The sequence below is a fragment of the Panthera tigris genome, chromosome B2, assembly GCF_018350195.1.
Source record: "Panthera tigris isolate Pti1 chromosome B2, P.tigris_Pti1_mat1.1, whole genome shotgun sequence".
Taxonomy (NCBI): Eukaryota; Metazoa; Chordata; class Mammalia; order Carnivora; family Felidae; genus Panthera; species Panthera tigris.
In genome coordinates, this window is record NC_056664.1 from 88,995,930 (window position 1) to 89,015,958 (window position 20,029).

General features: G+C 35.6%; 1 protein-coding gene across 2 annotated transcripts in view; it reads right to left on the reverse strand.

Moving 5' to 3' along the window:
- Window positions 1–20,029, reverse strand: part of CCNC (cyclin C) — a 28,876-nt gene continuing 8,847 nt past the window's right edge. Inside the window, exons 4-12 of one of the 2 annotated variants that reach the window (XM_042986874.1) lie at window positions 19,916–19,985; window positions 16,027–16,078; window positions 9,693–9,748; window positions 8,772–8,807; window positions 8,006–8,097; window positions 7,337–7,404; window positions 3,684–3,763; window positions 2,664–2,782; window positions 1–1,870 (exon numbers count right to left, since the gene is read on the reverse strand). In XM_042986874.1, coding sequence (XP_042842808.1) covers window positions 1,819–1,870; window positions 2,664–2,782; window positions 3,684–3,763; window positions 7,337–7,404; window positions 8,006–8,097; window positions 8,772–8,807; window positions 9,693–9,748; window positions 16,027–16,078; window positions 19,916–19,985 — 625 coding nt within the window. In that variant the 3' untranslated portion in view covers window positions 1–1,818. The remainder of the gene's footprint in view (window positions 1,871–2,663; window positions 2,783–3,683; window positions 3,764–7,336; window positions 7,405–8,005; window positions 8,098–8,771; window positions 8,808–9,692; window positions 9,749–16,026; window positions 16,079–19,915; window positions 19,986–20,029) is intronic. The other variant, XM_042986873.1, reaches the window with a different exon arrangement.

The following is a 20,029-nucleotide window of genomic DNA, read 5'->3' on the forward strand; positions in this document are numbered from 1 at the left end:
AACATTACTTTTATTCTTGAAGTTTCATACTAGGAAGTCAACACTTAATTTAATAATCCATTGTTCACAATTGATTTATAAAAAAACTTAATCCTTAAATTGTACATCAATATCCTATGACTTCAAATTTCATCACTCTCCTTCAAATCTGAAGAAAATGATTAAGTTCCACAGACAGCACAGTCCCACTGACATAACAATTTGTCCAAGTCCTACACTCATGAGAATTAAGAATGGCCAGTATCAAACTGGCCTGAAACCTGATTGTGTTCCTGGCTCAGGATACCTGTAGTAAATTTGTAAATCCACACTAAGACACAAAAATAAACTAGGGAGTGTATGTCATATAAAAACTTTTCACAGTAGAGTAAAAATTAACATTAAAATGTTGCCAAATTTCAACCATATCACGGTGTTTTATCCAATTAACTTTCAAAATGCCTGATTAACTGTGAATCAAATGCAAATAAGGTCATGTAGGATTTTTTTTCTTTTTAAGTTTGCCCAGCATTTCAAAATGGTTATGGAATTAATATAACTTTTAAAATGTCAAAGTATGCTATACATATTGCACTTTTCTGCTAGGCTGGGCTAGTATCTTCCATGGCAAGATACTAAAACTACGAATAAAATACACTTTTAAATCAATAGGTACTTGATTAATTTCCCTGAAATTATCAATATCGTTACCAAAATCTTCCAGGATTTTGTAAGATTTGATTCCTTAAATACAGTTTTAAAGTTTAACTTAAGGAGGGGAAAAAAACCCTCATATATTTGACTTTTTATGTCTTTTTTTTGGTCCTTCAATGACCAAAGAGAATTTTAGACAAATTATGCTTCATGTTTCCTGGCTTAATAAAAAGCTATAATTTCTATTATCCAAATTAAGAAAAATTATACTAATCGAAAGTTATTAATTTTGAAATGTCTATGTATGTCTGTCTGTAGGTCCCCTTAGAACCTTTCCAAACTTTTATAATCAAGAGATTTCAGTCAATTATGTACTAGAATCAAATCAGGTAAGGTAAAACTTATTTTGCAAAAATAAAATCACTTCCCAATATGCTTGACAGAAACAAGCTATTCATTTTCATTTGTGTTCCATTGAAGACATAACTGAAATCTGTCCAATGGTTTATTTCCAACTGGTCCACTACGGAATTCTTCGGAATGTTTTAAGATTGGCTGTAGCTAGAGTTCTGACTTCCATTTGGACCCTGCTCTCCTTCACTGTTCAAGTGGGGAAGAAAGAGATTTTATACCAATTAAAAGACTCATTTTCAACACCCTGATAAGCCAACTAATTTTTAAAGTTAGTTACTCTGTGGTAAAACTCTACAAAACAAAGACACTCCTGATTGTCTGACACAGATTGCAAAATTAAAATACAGAAGACTAACATCTGGTTTTATGTTTTTATTCTTCCATAAGTTGGTGCCCTCACACATTACAAGTATTCTGGAAGTTAGCGTCCACATACATTCAAAACATTTAAATAAGGGTATGGGATTTCACTGTCATTACAGGTATCACTCAACATAGAGATTAGAGCTTTTTCTGAACAAATTTCCTGTAAAATTAAATCTTATATATAAAATCTTATTCCTACCAAATATGAAAATCAAGAAGTGTTCTTCTGAAAAAATGACTGTCCAAAGGCGTAATAAAATCACATGTAAATACAGCAAACTTTTATTTATGAGTCAGAAAATAAAAATGGCAATTTCCTGGAAAATGCTGAATACTTAAAAATAACTAAAACTGAAAAATACCAGTAACTGTGGCAATAGGATTATTGCCTTATCTTGTCCATCATCATCTTGCAGCTTCAGGCCCTGCCACTAGTGGAGAATCACTCAGGGAATTTCTGCAAAAAATGCATCCAAAGGTAGCTGTTTGAATGAATGCCTTAAACAGCTCCTTGCGTAAGTTAATTTTTTTCCGAATGGTAACATTAATTTATCAGATCTACAAATCTATCTTGATACATTCTATAACTTATTTTTCTTGATAAATGATTAAGATGGGTAGCATTGCTTTATTTCCCTTCACCTTTTTTCCTACTCTAAATGATCTGATGTGAGAGCTGAGAACCACTGAATTAAATGAATAGATCCCATAAAAAACACCAACCAAAAAAAAAAGAAAAAACAAAAAACCCTTAGTACAAGTGATTCATATTTAGCAAAATTATGGTACTATGTGCCACAGTTCTTCAAGTCCCTCAAAAGCCAAAATTCTTTATTTATCTTTACAATATCAGGTCACTACGGAAATTTATGAAACAGGGTAATAGCCAATAGTGGAGGGTGAGGGGGAAAGGCAGAGTTGAAATGACATGGGATACTACAGAATTCTTTATTCCTGAATTTCAGATGAACTAGTTCTGTTTAAATTTATGTGCAGTATATAGCAATATGTTGAGGGATACCTGTAAGAGACCTGCCATTGCATTCGGAAGTTAACAGAGGATCAGATTAATGTATTTTTTTAAATGAGATACTGTCAATCTATCAAGTCAGATTGAAAAAAAGTTATATGTATCATGAAGTTTTGGAAGAAATTTCAAGAAAACAATACAACATAATCTATGGAAAAATATGAAAATGTGTATGAAATACATAATGAAATGAAATTCATGATTAAAGTCTACAAAGTACCTGTTTGGAGGAGGTTTTGGTTTCGGCATCTTACTAAGAATAGTTGCCATCTCTTTTCTCTCATCAAAATTCTTCCACTGCTCATACAGTTTCAAAATAACCCTGATTATTTCCAAAATCTAGAAGGAAATATTGAAAAGTTCTCAGTAGCAGTATCAAGCAACATGTACTATGTAAAGAACACACATCCTGAGGAAACAGTGAAGACAGAATCTCTGTCCTTAAGTATTCGGGTTAGATTAGATAATCCTGATAAATGTGAAAGCAGTATTTTTACCACACTGCTCTGTAGGCTTCTCCTTCAACCCTCTCATCTTTTAATATGCATACCTTGTCCATCCTTATCCATCTCTGCAGTTGGTTTCCTTCTATCTGCTAATATCTTAAACCAAAACAAAACAGTGAGGAAACTGGAATAGAAGTCTAAATCATGATAGAGTATGCCACTACAGAGTACATTCCTGTAACACCAATTGTTTCAAACAATTCGGTGGGAGGTGGTGCACCAAAGTCGTCGTTTTGTTTCTCCGTTAATTACATATGAGTTAAGGTGCTCAAAAACTGGCAGCTACAAAATCCATCGTATCCAATTTCCCAATTAGCCCTTTCTTTCTCATCTGAGTAGACCTCACTTGGATTGATCTAATGCTATCAACATTGCAGCAGAAAAGGTAGAAAAAAAGGGCAAAACCCACTTTGTCAGTAGGCAGGCTGTGTTACGAAAGTTTACAGTGGTATTTAGCGGTCTCCAGGTAGCTTTTACAATAATCCTAGAAATGAGGGGTAGCTTTGCAACTAAGAAAACCAAAAGTTTACCATTCTGTTTAAGTGTAAACCCAAAAGACAAATATAACCTAAACAGTCAATATCAATTCTCACCAAACATGTTTCTTAATATTTTTACCAAAGATCATCTTAGCCTGGTGGACAGCATACGATTTTAGACTCATGTTAAGTAAATATCACATTAACTTTAAAATGTTCAAGCTTATATTCAATTAAGGGAATTTTAAAGACTACCTTCTCCATATCCACAGAAAGTTCAGCAAACCACTGTCTGGCATCTTTCTGCTGTACAACACAGGCTACATGTAGACAAGCTGGAAAGAAAATGAGAGAAAGGCCCATGTTTAACTGCAAACATGAAATGTAGGGACTTAGGGCTAAAGGTAAGATTTTCACTTAAAATATTCATCTGCATTTTCCAATATTCCTTTTAAAAATGACATATACTCATCTAATAGTTACCAGTGACCATCCCATCAATTTAATATAACACAAACAGAAAAAATTAATAGACTGTATTAAGGTTCTTGATATCTCCTGCTCCTTACTGTGTGCCAGCCATGGTATACTTGTTTGTGAGTCAGGGCATGTTAGGAAAAAATCCAGTGAAGAAACTAGAGCAGGGAAATGATCCCTGAACAGTGGTGAGTGGTAAAAATACACCCAAAGTCAGTTTGACATGTTAAAGAGGAAAACAACAAAAACAACAATAATATGCTGATATATTTCAATAAATTATGTTTTAATATTTCAATTAAAAGCAGTGCTGCCTCTGTTTTAAGTTATTAGATAGGATCAAGTCAGGTGAACACCAGGCACCCAGGTATAGAACTCAGTGTTATAATCAAATAGAGCCTAGAAAAAAATGTAATGCGTCATATACAATATAATTACAGTTGACCTTCAAACAACATGGGGCTTAGGGGCACTAACCCCCTCTGCAGTTAAAAAATCTGCATGAAGGGGCACCTGGGTGGCTCAGTCAGTTGAGCATCTGACTTTGGTCCAGGTCATGATCTCATGGGTTTGGGAGTTTGAGCCCCATATGAGGTTTGCTGCTGTCAACTTGTCAGTGAAGAACCCACTTAGGATCCTCTGTCCCCTTCTCACCAGCCCTCCGTGGCTTGCACTCTCCCAAAAATAAATAAATATTAAAAAAAAAAAAATTGCATGTAACTTTTGACTCCCGCAAAACTTAACTACTAATAACCTACTACTGACTGGAAGCCTTACTGATAAATAGTCGATTAACACTTATTTTGTATATGTATTATATACTTTGTTCTTAAATAAACTAAGCTAGAAAAAAAATGTTAAGACAATTATAAGGAAAATAGATTTACAGTTCTATAAAAAAAAAAACCAAACCTGTGTATAAGTAGACCTATACAATTCAAATCCATGTTGTTCAAGGGTCAACTACATATACACATTACATACAATATAACCTAACAAAGAGAGTAAAAGAGCCCAACACAACAATCTACATCACAATTTTCCCTGATATAATTCCTACCAGCAGCTTGGCTACCCTGAGACACCAGCTTCTTGAGTTATATTCCCTGGTTTAGTTACCCATATGATTTTGCTAAAGATGTCAATTTAGGCAATCAGTGACTCAAATGGGAACTGACATAGTGGCTGCCCCAAGTCAAACGAAGCTGTAAAGTGGGGTGTAGGTCCTGGAGAGACTGAGAGGCCAAGGGACTGAAATTACAGTAACAGGTAACTGAAATACAGTGGAAAATGCCATAACAGAGCATACACAGAGTAAATCAGAACCAGAGAAGACATCCTAAACCCGGACTGAGGTGATGTAGGGAGTTTGGGAATGGGGAGGGTGTCACTAAAGACATCTGAGCCAAGTCTTAAAAAAAAGGTGAGAGTGGGAGCAGAGAATGGTATGTATAGGTTAAAAGAAGCTATGTATTTTATCCAGAAACTGGGAGGAGAACTGAAAGATTTTAAAAAGCTCTTCCTGGGGCGCCTGGGTGGCTCAGTTGGTTAAGTGTCTGACTTTGGCTTAGGTCATGATCTCACAGTTCACGAGTCCAAGTCCCATGTCTGGCTCTGTGCTGACAGCTCAGAGCCTGGAGCCTGCTTCAGATTCTATGTCTCCCTTTCTCTCTGCCCTTCCCCCACTCATGCTCCCTCACATGCACACTCTTTCTCAAAAATAAGTAAAACATTAAAAAATAATAAAAATAATAAAATAAAAAGCTCTTCCTAGCTCAGGGTTTCTCAACCTTGGTGCTACTGACACTATGGGCTGGATACTTGAGACTGCCTGTACATTGTAGGATGCTTAGCAACATCTCTGGCTTCTACACACTAGATGCCAGTGGTATCCACCCCAGTGGTTATTTTGTAATAACCAAAACCATCTCCAAACATTGCCATACATCCCCTGGGGAGCAAAATTATCTCTGGTTGAGAACCACCAGCCTATCTCAACTGTGGCAGACAGACTGGCTCTCTGAGAACAGGGATACTAGATGCCAATTAACCAGTAAGGAGACTGCTATGGTCACCTGAACAGAAGTGAGAAGATGGCTATGAGATTACCAAAAGGACAACTGAGAGGAAGGCACAACAGGTATTGGTTACCAACTAGATGTAGTATCGAGGGAGATGAAAGAGTCTAACGGTCAGGTTTCCAATTAAGGTAACTAACTACTGCTATTTACCAAGCTAGCAAAGACATTAAAAGGAACATCTTCTTAGGTAAAGTGATAGGTTCAGTCCTGGTCATGAGTCTGAGGTGCCAGTGAGACGCCAAATGGAGCTATCTAAAAGGTAGATAGATATAAAGAACTGCTCAGGAGCAAGGCCTTGGTTAAATAAGGAGTTGAAACATTTCAACCCGTAAGAAATAGTAGAAACCATGGGGCCCAGTGAGACTACTCAGGAAGAACAAAGATAGCAGGGGTGCAAAACTGCAGGACATGGCCTGCTATTCCTTGCTTCTTACCCATGTGTTCCTTCCCAATGAACCCAGATGCCACTTCAGAATCCTTCCAAATGCAATGGTTTCAGAGAACCTCCAGGACTACAAAAATATAATAACCTATTTGCCACCCCCAATGTAAGAAGGCTGAGAAATATTAACATTTTAGGAATAACTGAAAAAAGAGAAACTTGTGAAAGTAAGGTGGTGAAAAAATAGGGGGAAAATCAAGAAGACAGAATCATGGAAATCAATAGGAAAAAGAAACTAGTAAGTGCTTAATACATGGCAGGCATTACAGGTGCTCTACAAGATATTTAGTTCTTGCAACTAATAGTTCATTTAGTTCTTGCAACAATTCTGTATGCAGTTAGAATCCCCAACATTTTGCAATTAAGAAAACAAACTCAGGTTAAATACTTTTCCCACAATTGTAAAGTAAGCAAAGTTTAAATTTAGGACGATATAACTCCAAAGATTGTGTTCTATCCCATTACACTGCCTTCCACAGATAGATAAAATGGTAGCTAACTTATTCTTCCAGCAAAGCATTGACTACAGAGCTCCTTTACTGAACCTCTAAGGACTTAGTTGGGCTTAGGAAATAAAAGGCCCAGTTATTCTATGTAAGTTACAAGTAATATTAATAGGCTTAATTCTGAACTTTTCTTCCTAAACAAAAATGTTCTATTCAGACACTGGTCAAAATTATTTTAAATGATTAAAAAAAAAAAAACTTACCAAAAGAGCGGGGTGAGAGGGACAATAATCCTGATTTATGAAAGTTGCATTTCATATTATTGAAAGTTCACATGCAAGGATTAGTCTATTACTTCATGAAATGTAACAACATAAACTATAATAGCATGAAATTTCTTTTGAGATGACCTAAATATGCTTGTAACAATTTAACTAATAAAGGTATACCATGCTTACATACCTAAAGCTATCATGAAAGGAGGATACAGTAGGCAAAGATCCGTTCTGTAGGTATCATTCACTATCCTCCTATAGAAATGTAAATCATATTATTACTGAAATCAGAACTATCTTATATGATTGCACATCTCCCCCCAGAGAGGACCAGATTTCCCATCTTTGTACATACTTATATCTTTAATAGTACTGAAGTACAAATATAAAGGTGAAAAATATCAAGGAAAATGACCATAAGCATATTTTAATGAATAAAATTACAGCTAAATAGATTCTAAAACTTAAAACCCTACAATAAATTACAATAAGGATTTTTCCAATTTTTCAAAAATTAGAAAATCAAAGAGGAAACCAGAAATTATATAATTAACTAATAAGTATGTTGAATGCCAACAGAAGTATTCTATTTGAAAAATAATGTCTTAATTTTTATGTACTCTGTTTTTCATAAGAATCAAATTTTAATGGAAATATTAATCAAATAAAGATCCTTACAAATTTAGCATTTATATCAATATAGTTAAAATTCAACAAGGAGATTATTTCATTCGTTCAACATACAGTATCTTGGGACACCAGCTTAATTACTTTAAAAACACTAAAGTTCATATTCAGTTGTCAACCTTCCTAGCTAATAACACATTACACTATGAATAACTTCTGTTCTAATTACCATGCAAGGGGAAGCAACATGTCTTCTTGGCCCATGTCCTGCACATACTGGAGCAAAGGTCTATAAGGATGATACACTATCAAGCAACAATCCTAGAAACAGTTTAAAAAATGTGTATGTATAAAAACAGATATATTACAACACAAAAACTTATCATTACCCAACTGATTTGTAATTGTGTATTTCAAAATGTATTTCTCTAACTCATGCTTGCTTCCCTCTTATTCTGTTAAGCAAGCAGTATGGCAGCCCTAAACTCTACTATAATAGTGAAGGCAGTGCTCTCTCTGGAATATACCTTGGTAAATCGGTTGGCAGTCAGTCAGCATCCATTCCCTTAGAGACTCAAAGTGTCACATCTGCAACACACTGAAACCTCTTATTAGCCTATAAATCCATAATTCCCAACTGGAGGAGAATTCTGCCAAAGACATAATCTATCTTTAAATAACACCACACACATACACAAATTGTGCAAATAATTTACAGTGGCTTAATGTCCTGACTAGTTTGCTTGTAATCCTTTTATTATAGTTACTATAGAACAGAAAAATTTTCCCATCCTAAGTGGGCTATACAAATTATTTTACAGGCTTCTGAGAGGATATAGGTGATGATGCTACTAGGTACTATGATTTTACCATCATGTATCACTTGGATGGTTTTAAAATGCACCTTCCTACAAATCATTTCTTTAAATAATTTCTGACTTCACTAAATTTGAACATGTTTTATTCTATTAATCACAAGGAAGTAATATACTTACCATTAGTTCTAAAAGATAGAATTCACATTCTAATATCTGTTTTAAAAATAAAAAGATTATAAATGTCAATGTGAAACAAATCAGTCTACTTAGTCTAACAATTTATATACATTACAGTAATACCACAAATTTTTACTAAAATTTTTTTAAATCAAGCACATAGCAGCTTATATGAAAATGAACATATGCAACAAAAATTACGTTTTTACTATACTACAATGAATGGAATTATGATTATATCCTTATAAGGAAAAGCCAGTTCCATATAAGGGTATCTATTTTTTTTTTTAATTTAAAATATCCTGTGTAAACTTAAGATTTTCCAATACACTTCACAAATGCAAAATGCAAAAATGCAATTATCTCCACTTAAGTGTTACTTAATATATTACAAATCAATAAAAGGAAAGAATACTGAAAATGAAACAAAAAAATCTAATTTACATAGAATGAAGAAATCCCTTGCAAAGCAGAAAAAAGACATGCCTCTTAAAAACGTTAATAGAAATTCATCTTCTAAACTAATGTAAAGTTTCAAATATAGTTTTCATACTGTTCCATTATAGTAGTTCCCAGCCCTAGATGCACACTAGTATCACCTGAGAGATTTTAGAAAATACCAGTCCTCAGGCCTCAAGCATGAAAATTCTGTTTTAGTTGGTCTCTGGAGAGGCCCTGATATCAGCATTATGAAAAAGTTCCCAAAGCAATTTAATGAGCATCCAGGGTAGATAACCACTGCTATTACATACTTTTTTTTTTTTTTTGGTAGAAGTAATTTAGCTTTAATTTTAGATTTAAGGTTTATATTCTTGTAGTATTCGAGACTGCCACTTACAGGTTTCAGTTTATTCTAACATAAAATGGAGCTAGTTTATATACAGCTTTGACAAGTAGTTTTATTTTATATAATATACTTACATGGTTCATCCTATAAGGGAATTCCTTTGGAAAGGCATATGAAAATCTAGTTTTTACTGCAGAAAACAAAAAATGACTTAGAAAATGAAAGAGTGAATTAAACCAATATTTCTTTAACAAGTGTAGAATATTAGAAGAAGGGGTAAATCATTTTTAGTAAGAGCTCTTAGAGATGCTTAGGGACCCAGATATTTGTTTTGTTTTCAGGCGAGGGGAAGAACTAAGTGGCAGGAAGGCCTAGGCCCCCATCTATATTACAATTAGAGAACTTCAATTATATACCTAATGTGTTACTCTCCTCCTCTCCTGCTCACGCTCTCGCTCTCAAAAATAAACATTAAAAAATTTTTTTTAATCTTTTCAGCTCTAGAATGATATTGTTCTGTTTTTCAGTAATTCAGCTTAGAAGGGATACAAGTTATATATGTGTTCAAATATATATGTATTTCTAAATATACATAAAAGTTCAAAGGATACCATAACCAAAGAATGTTAACAGTGGTCATCTGATTTAAGAATTTTTATTAATCTGTACTGTCTGTAATAGATACTTCTTTACCAAAAGATATATTTTAATAAAACCATAAGTGTATGTGAAAAGTTCCTACGACTTTTTCATACCACACACAAACACACACGTACAGTTACAACTCTCCTTTGTCACTAAGAAAATACAAACGAAGAAACTATTAACTATCAATCCTCTATCTCCTCAAAATGATATGAGTGTACACATTTAAGTACTACTATTTGAGAAAATTGTATCCAAGTCATTATGATGCAACATTTCATTAAATCAAGTGATTACCGACAGGCTCTAGAGGATCTGTTCTGTGATCCCTTCCACTTGTACAAAGCCCAAGACCTCACAGAGATTTAAATTTTTTTTCATTTATTCTATGTACTTTATTTTCAAAAAGCTTTATTTTGTAAACTGGGTATCCTAACTAATTTAGATAGGTAACATCTGCCAAGATTTGAACCCTAAACCATTTAAAATTGATATTAGGAAATGTATACTCAAGCTTTCCTTTCCTTCCTCCTTTAATTTATTTGAAAACATACCAATTATTTATTTCTGAGTTTTACAAATCCTTCTGATGTAAACAAGATGTAAAGTGTACAAATAAAACAGGTATTTATTTACATAATGGTCACTAATCAACAAGGTAAAGTTATCTCTGTGCATTAAATAAATCTACATCCCTAACTCGTAAACCCTGACACTTAACTTACTAAGATTTACCTGATACTGTCAACTTCTCTCCTACTCCATGATAAAATTGCTCTGCATTTTGGTTTTCTACCTCCTAATCCTTTTCTAACTTGGAGGAAAATGCACCCCTCCTTTCTATCGCTACCTCTACCACTTGCACATTTGCTTTCCATCTACTCAATTGACAGTTCACACTTTGTTTTGCACCTTTAACCAGTCCTCCTCCAATAAATCTGTCCTATCAGTTACTAGTATGCTCAAATTTCTCTTAAAAACAAAAGTACATACAACCTTTATCAAATTATATTCCTTTGCTTTCTTAAAGTAGACTATTTTTTGGAACATTTTTTAAGTTTACAGAACTGAAGAGATAATAGTTACCACATCATCCATGTTACAGGCTGAATGTTTGTGTCCCCCCAAATTCATATCCTGAAGCCCTAACCCCCGTGTGATGGTATTTGCAGGTGGCACTTTAGGGAGTTAATTAGGTTTAGATGAGGTCATGAGGGTGGGGTCCCCATGAAAGGATTATTATTTTTTTTTTTTAGGATTAGTATTCTTATAAGAGGAACAGTAACCTCTCTCTGTCACGTGAGAACACAATGAGAAGGCAGTTGTCTGCTTGCCAGGAAACAAATGGCTGATCAAGGAAATGATCAAGGCAGACACTCTGTTTGATCTTGGACTCTCCAGCTTCCAGAACTGTGAGAAATAAACACCTACTGTTTAAGTGACCCAATCTATGCTATTTTGTTAGAGAAGCTTGAGCAGACTAAGACAACCGCTCACCCACCCAGTTTCCCTTGTTATTAACATTTTATATTATATTAGTATGGTATATTGTTATAAATAATGAATCAATAGATAATTATTAACTGAAGTCCATAGTTTATTCAGATCTCCTAGTTTTTTCCTAATGTCCTTTTTTCCGTTCCAGGCTCTCATCCAGGAGACAACTTTACATTTACTTGTCATGTCTCCTTAGATTCCATTTGGCTGTGGCAGTTTTCCAGACTTTCCCTGTTTTGATGACTTTAGCAGTTTTTGAGAGTACTGTATATATATATATATATTTTTTTTTTAAGTATTATTTTGTTGCTTGACCCTCTACTGGAATTTGTCTGATGTTTATTTGATGTTTAAACTGGTGTTGTAGGATTTTGGAAGGAAGGACAGAAAGTGCCATTTCATTCTATCACATCAAAGGTACATAATCCTAGTGATTTATCACTGCTGATACTGATCTCAATCACCTGGCAAAGGAAGGGTTTGTTGGGTTTCTCTTATTTCCCCCTGCCCTTTTCACAATGTACACATTAGAAGGAAGTCACTATCAGGATGCCTGGGTGGCTCAGTCAGTTAAGCGTCCTACTCCTGATCTCTGCTCAGGTCATGATCTTACAGTTTCATGAGAGGTTTGTGAGATCAAGTCCCACAACGGACTCTGCACTGACGACACAGAGCTGCCTGAGATTCTCTCTCCCCCTCTCTGTCCCTTCCCCACTTCCATGTGCTCTCTCAAAATAAATTTTAAAAACTTAAAAAAAAAAAAGAAAAAGAAAAAGGAACTCTTTATGCACAACCAACAGGTAAGAAGTGGAAATTTATGCTTTCCCTATTTGAGGGTGTAGTTAGGTACATAAATTATATGAAGTTCTTCCATATTAGAGATTTGACTCTTCTCTTTTATTCAATCATTTATTTATATCAGTATGGACCCACAGATATTTATTTTATACTTTGGGTTATAATCCAATACTACTTTTTAAAAAACATTTTCTTGCACAAATTCTTCTAGCTTTTCAAATCCACTGAGAGCTCTTTCAGTTGGGTTCCATGTCCCTCTGACACATCCCCATTAAAGGTAGGTTTTGTTTTGGGTTTTTTTGCACTTCCTTACTTTTTGGTACTATAAGATGCTCCAGGTCTATCTTGTTTATTTCCTGTCCCAATCATTTCTCCTAGGAGCCCTAGTTCCTTTTAATGGAGAATAGTATTAGAAACAAAGATCTGGGCACTAGGTGAACTCCCTGAAACTGGGATGTCATTGCTTATAGACTCTCTTAACTGACAAAGCCTACACACACACACACACACAAGTCCACATATCTATAAATATTTATGTGTATTTATGTTAAGGTAAACATGAGTTCATACTGAGGTCTCTGATCACCACGTGGATCATTCTAATCTCCTCTCTTTGCTTATATGTATATTCCCACTCCAGCAATGAGAAACCTGGCTCTAAATATCTGCCATCCATTTACCATGGATGTATCTATCTAGTGGAATTGTTTAATTCCAGACACAAGTAAAGCAGTATCAGAATTGTTAACTTGTACCCACCTTAAGTATCAAATCTATCAACTAGAGTACAGTGCTTACATGCAGTTCCTTTCGCCTTTAGTCTTACAGACTATACTTCTCCCCAAAGTTACTTTGGTCAGCATGTCCCCACACCCCCTTCACTGAGGTTGTTTCATGTATCTGTAATATAGATTCTCCTCTTCTCAGCACCTACTTGCTTAATTCTTTGCAATCTGGCGTCAACCCCCACCCCATAATGTCTAATGACAGCTACATTCTCTCTCAAAGATCACAAACTCAAAGGTCTGGTTCCAAAGGCATGGTTTTTTTCTTTGGTACACAACTTCCATGCAGCACAAGACACTATGCAACTCTATCTTTCTTAAAATTTATCATCCCAGATTTCTATCATTGGCCTCACATTTCTAAAATGTTCCACTGATACATTTACATTTAGAATGTCCAAGATTAAAATTTAACTCTTTTCAGAACCCCCTTATTCTCCTCTTCTGGTAGCACCTTCACATTCCCAGTGACCAGGCATAATAATATCTCATCATTTTTTTTAACTTTATTTATTTAGAGAGAGACTGAGAGTGGGCTGGGGGGAAGGGGCAGAGAGAGAGAGGGAGAGAAAGAATCACAAGCAGGCTCTATGCTGTCAGTTTGGAGCCCCAAGCAGGGCTTGATCTCCCCAACCATAAGATTATGACCTGAGCCAAAATCAAGAGTTGGACATTTAACCAAACGAGCCACCCAGGCACCCTTCAAAAGTCGTTTTTGACTCTTCTTAAATCCTTGCTTTTTAAAGTCCTGCTGACTCTGTAATGCAAATCTAGCTTGCTTGTTATCCTTGATGGGGGCCAAAACATCATTAAAAACTTTTTTTCTTAATGTTTATTTTTGAGAGAGAGAGAGAGAGAGCACACGCACATGAGAGCAAGACTAGGGGAGGGACAGAGAGAGAAGGGGACAGAGGACCTAAAGTGGGCTCTGCACTGATGGCTTGAACTCACATGAGACCATGTGAGACCATGACCTGAACTGAAGTTGGACACTTAACTGACTGAGCCACCCAGGCACCTCCCAAAACATCATTTTAGGCCTTCACTAGTACCTACCTGGATCACTTCAATAACTTCAAAATAATTTTTTTCTACTTTAATCTTGTTGGCTTTTATTTCTCACAGCACCCTGTGGTGATGGCACTCACTACAGTTTGCAGTTTTATATGTATTTTAAAGGGATATTTTTTGTTGTTTTAAAGTTGTGGTAAAATATACATTACATAAAATTTATCATCTTTAGCCATTTTTAAATATGCAGTTCAGTAATATTAAATACATTCACAATGTTGTGCAACCATCACCACAATCCAGCTCTAGAACTCTTTCATCTTGCAAAACTGAAAACTCCATACTCATTCAACAATAATTCCTCATTTCCCCCTCCCTCCAGCCCCAAAACAGCTACTATTCTACTTTCTATCTCTATAAATTATTCATAATATTAAATGGAATCATACAGTATTTATCTTTTTGTGACAGGTCTATTTCCCTTGTCATAATGTTCTCAAGGTTCATCTGTGTTTGTTTGTTTAAGATTTCATTTTTAAGTAATCTCTACACCAAATATGGGGCTCGAACTTATAACCCTGAGATAGAGTCACATGCTCTACCTACTGAGCCAGCCAAGTGCCCCAAGGCTCATACATGTTGTGGCATGTGAAAAACCTCAAAATCTGACTACTTCAGCTCACATTCTCCTCCAGTTCATCTTACATTATTTTACCAGATTCACCTTCCTAACACACAATTCTGGCATCATCCTCATGTTGAGAAATAAAGCCTTCAATTTTACTTTCTGTTGACAGTATCGCCATCAATGTGATATATCTGGTATATTAAATTCTATGCAAAATTGATTATTACTCTTCTCCCTTAAAAGAGTAAAATATGACATTGAAAAGACTGAATTAGATTATGACACTTGTCTCAAAAAGGGAATGACCCAAAAATATGAAAATTAGTCTGGTTCACAAACTTAAAAACACAAAAAACCTTCTGCCTCTTCTGTGTAAGAGCACAGAAGTGAAAGAAAACTGTATTATCTTTTATTAGGTGATGTCTTTGTGCTTAACCTATGAAGATGGAGCACAGCATAATGTTAATACCTTATGTACAATATTTTAAAATCACTGGTCTACAGTGTTATTTCCTTTAATGTCATGACTCAGAGGCAGCTAAACCCCGTCTTTTTAGAAAAAGAACTAAGGCCAAAAGGTAAAGCAATTTGCTCAAGGTTATATAGCTGCTGTTTAGAGAGAACTGGGGCTGGCTACTATAGTTAGAATTTTTTTTCCTATACCATGTTTTTCAAGATGGAGGGAAAATAAATAATTCCTATCAAAGACATACACTACAATTACTAAAGAGTTTACTTCACCCACAAGAATGACACAACAGCTAGTCATTACAAAGCAATAAAATATAATAAAACTGGAAAATAAGTTTTTTTCTTAACCCTTATTATTTAAAGAGTCATTGAGTTGATGTTTTTGGATCAATAGTTACTACCCATTTTTAGTATTAAAAGTAATGTCTTAGAAATAATACCGTAGATGGTTTTTTAAATGTTTGTATTTTCACTTTATTTTTAGCCAAATATACTAGCCATAAATGTGACTGCAGGAGATTTAACAAACCCAACCAATCTCTCACAAATCTCATAAACTGAAAAACATTTTTGTTCTATGGAGCTTTTTTAAAGAAGTATATCCTTAAAGAAGGATATACTTTTTTCACTTACATACAGAAGTAGCAGCAGAAATCAATCTTGTATTTGAGACTACTCCAAATTCCTAGAGAAATAAAAGTGGAGGAGATCAGGCATATAGTAACCCAATGAACCTAAGGGTATATGGGGTATATTAAAAACAAAGTATTTCCCACGTATCTCCCCCATGTCTATAGTCTGTTCACCTTGAGGCATGAAGTACTTAAATCTCTAAATGTATTACCTTTCCTTAATATTGCTGCAATAAGACCAATGTTTAAATAATTTTGTAACTTAACATCATTGAGAGGTACCAAATTAGAAACCAAGCCCTAAAGCAAGAATGCCAGCTTTCTGCACTCAAATTAGTGCCTAAAAACATTTTTTAGATTCTACACTTAATTGCAAGAAAAATATTAAGTATGCTTCCTATTCAATTGAACCCGGACTAACAAACAGGTACTTCATGCTATTTAGTAATAAAACAGTTGAATCTCTAAAGAAGATAAACTTTAACATCATCAAATAATTCAAAAGACCACAGAAACCATTATTCTTTTTGGAAGAGGAAAACAAGAATGATGTAGTAGAATACTTCTAGTATCAGTTCCCATTTCCTCTTTGAATTTAATATGTCACCATTGTAAAAAGAACTGAAATTTATGAGGTGATCCACTTATATTGTCTCATTTAATTTGATTAACCTCATAAGATTACTGATTACTATAGCCTTCACTTCATTTCAAAACAAAAAAATCAAGAATCGGTTCCTTATTCAAGGAAGGGAACTAAACTCCAGGGGCCTGGGTGGCTCAGTCAGTTAAGCATCCAATAACACTTGATTTTGGCTCCAGTCATGATCTTGGGGTTCCTGAGATCCAGCCCTGCTTGGGATTCTCTCTCTCTCCGTCCCTCCCCTACTCATGCACACTCTCTCTGTCAAAATAAATAAATAAACTTTAAAAAGGGGGGTGGGGGGGTAAACTAAATGGAGTCTATTTAAATACCTTCAATGTACATCTGTATCTTGGGGCAGGGGTGGGTGGGTATGTATGTGTGTGTGTGTGTGTGTGTGTGTATGTGTGTGTGTATTTGCATTTAAACCTCAAACCATAATCACCGAAAACTAAAAAGTAAATGCCTGAGGGGCGCCTGGGTGGCTCAGTCGGTTGAGCGTCCAACTTCGGCTCAGGTCATGATCTCGAAGTTCATTAGTTTGAGCCCCCGCGTCGGGCTCTGTGCTGACAGCTCAGAGCTAGGAGCCTGCTTCGGATTCTGTGTCTCCCCCTCTCTCTGCCCCTTGCCCACTCATACTCTGTCTCTCTCTGTCTCTCAAAAATGAATAAACGTTTAAAAAAAAAAAAGTAAAAAAAAAAAAAAAAGTAAATGCCTGAGACATCTCAAGAGTCATTTCTATACAATTCCCATACAACTGGACAAAACACAGAAAGATCTGGTCACAGTTAAAGATTAAAAAACATAATGCTATAACCAAATATGAAGTGATACATTTTTTCCCAGGAATAATTCTTTTTTTTTTTTTTAAGTAATCTCTACACCCAATCTAGGGGCTCGAACTCATGACCCCAAGATCAAGAGTCCTATACTCTATCAATTGAGCTAGCCGGGTACCCTGATCAAGGAATAATTCTTCATCCAAAATTCTTAGAGTAAAAACTTTCATATAGTAAATCAAATAACAAAAGATATTTAATAAATAAAACAAATTAAAATTCCCACGATAATCTACAATATAAGTTCATAAAGATTTTGCTTAGATTTTCCAGACTGGTTATGCTTCAGAGACATCAAATTACATGGTGATATTTGGAAAAACCACCCCGTAATATGGGCTTTTTATAAACACTTCCTTTTCCACCAGGGGCACCTGGGTGGTTTAGTCAGTTGAGCGGCCAACTTCAGCTCAGGTCATGATCTCATAGTTTGTGAGTTTGAGCCCCACATCGGGCTCACTGTTGTCAGCAAAGAGCCAGCTTCGGATCCTCTATCCCCCTCTCTGCCCTTCCCCAACTTGTGTGCTCTCTCTCTCTCAAAAATAAATAAACATTATGGGCGCCTGGGTGGCTGGGACAGTTCAGTGTCCAACTTCAGCTCAGGTCATGATTTCGCAGTTCTTGAATTTGAGCCCTCTGTCAGGCTTTGTGCTGACAGCTCAGGGCCTGGAGCCTGCTTTAGATTCTGTGTCTTCCTCTCTCTCTGCCCCTCCCCTGCTCACACTCTGTCTCTCTCTCTCTCTCTCTCAAAGATAAATAAACATTAAAAAAAGAAAAAAAATAGTTTATAAAAAAAAAAACAACTTCCTTTTCCATTATAGAATTTAGTAATAACAACAGGACTAGTTCTGCCTCTTTAAACTACCACTTATAATTAGGAAACCATAAACCTCTAGAAGGTCTTTCTTAATATTATTTCTAATGGTGTCAACTCTCATTACTTTAGGTAATAGTTGGGAAAGGTATCTTGAATAATCCTAAATAATGACCAAAACAAAACTAAATCAACATGAGTACCAAAAGGCATATAAACCTACAAGGCTTAAATTACATTCAGTTTTCAAGAATACAGTTATGATTCTAAAGACATCTCAGAAACACAATACAAAGTTTCATAACATTAAAGATCACATGTATTATAATGATAATCAGTCGGTATCTCCTAGTACTGTTCAGATTTTAACTGTGCTGTCTCAAAAATACTGAAAAGGTAAGTAAAATGAGCAGAGATTTGGTTTCAGCTCCAAGTTCCCATCTCTCTTCTCTCTCTCTCTCACCTAATTACCCTCAATGCCCTAACAATTCCTTACTGGAATCTGTATGACTAGAGCCACACACAATCCTTACCTTTCCTCCTGCTTTCCCTGTGGCTTGGCAGGCAGTCACTATTAGGAGGCAGGGAGGGAAGACAGTAGGACAAAGGAAGCATATGGAGGAGGGACACAGGAGAAGGTACTATAACTCAGGTAATAGTAGAGAAGCTGTCCCCAGCTTGTCGCATGTATGGACTACTACTTGGTGCCAAAAGGTAAATGTCTTAGAAGATACAGAACAAAGCCATTAAAAGCACGGAATCAGTAGCCAGACTCCCAGGGTTCAATACTGGCAGGGCTGGGGAGCCTGGGTGGCTCAGTCAGTTGAGCATCTGACTTCGGCTCAGGTCATGATCTCGCAGTTCATGAGTTTCAGCCCCGCGATGGGCTCTATGCTGACAGCTCAGAGCCTGGAGCCTGCTTCAGATTCTGTGTCTCCCTGTCTCTCTGCCCCTCTCCTGCTCATGCTCTGTCTCTCAAAAAATGAATAAACGTTAAAAAAAAAAAAAAAAACACAAATACTACCTCTCCCGCGTATGACTTCTACAATCTTAGGCCAATTTCTTAATCTCTATGTACCTCAGTTTCCTCATTTATAAATTAAGGATATTACACTACCCCATTGTTTGTTATGAGGATTAAGTCAGTTATGGTTGTAAAAGAACTTAGAATAGCACTTGGTATATATAGTAAGTGCTACATAAGTGTTTGTTAAATGAATATATAAAGACATGTATATCTTGGGGCACCTGGGTGGCTCAGTTAAGCCAGTTAAGCGTCTGACTCTTGGTTTTTGTCTCAGGTCATGATCTCAGTTTGTGAGTTCAAGCCCCACATTGGGCTCTGTGCTGACAGCACAGAGCCTGCTTGGGATTCTCTCTCTCCTTCTCTCTCTGCCCCTCCCTGCTCACCCTCTCCATCTCTCTCTCAAAAATAAATAAACTTAAAAAAAAAAAATAAATAGTCATGTATCTTTGATTTTGTATGAATTTCAGTATTTTGCCATTATTTTGATATAGGTAATATGCAACCTATGGCAGATTAACCAATGCACATGGACTATACTTTGATGAAGAACAGAAAACTATTTCATACCTCTACTTTGGATGCCAAAAACACACATGTAGGAGCCATTAATACAGGATCTATACTTTTCAGAGAATACCTAAAAATATGATAAGATAAAGTTAAATGTCATTCATATAAAAA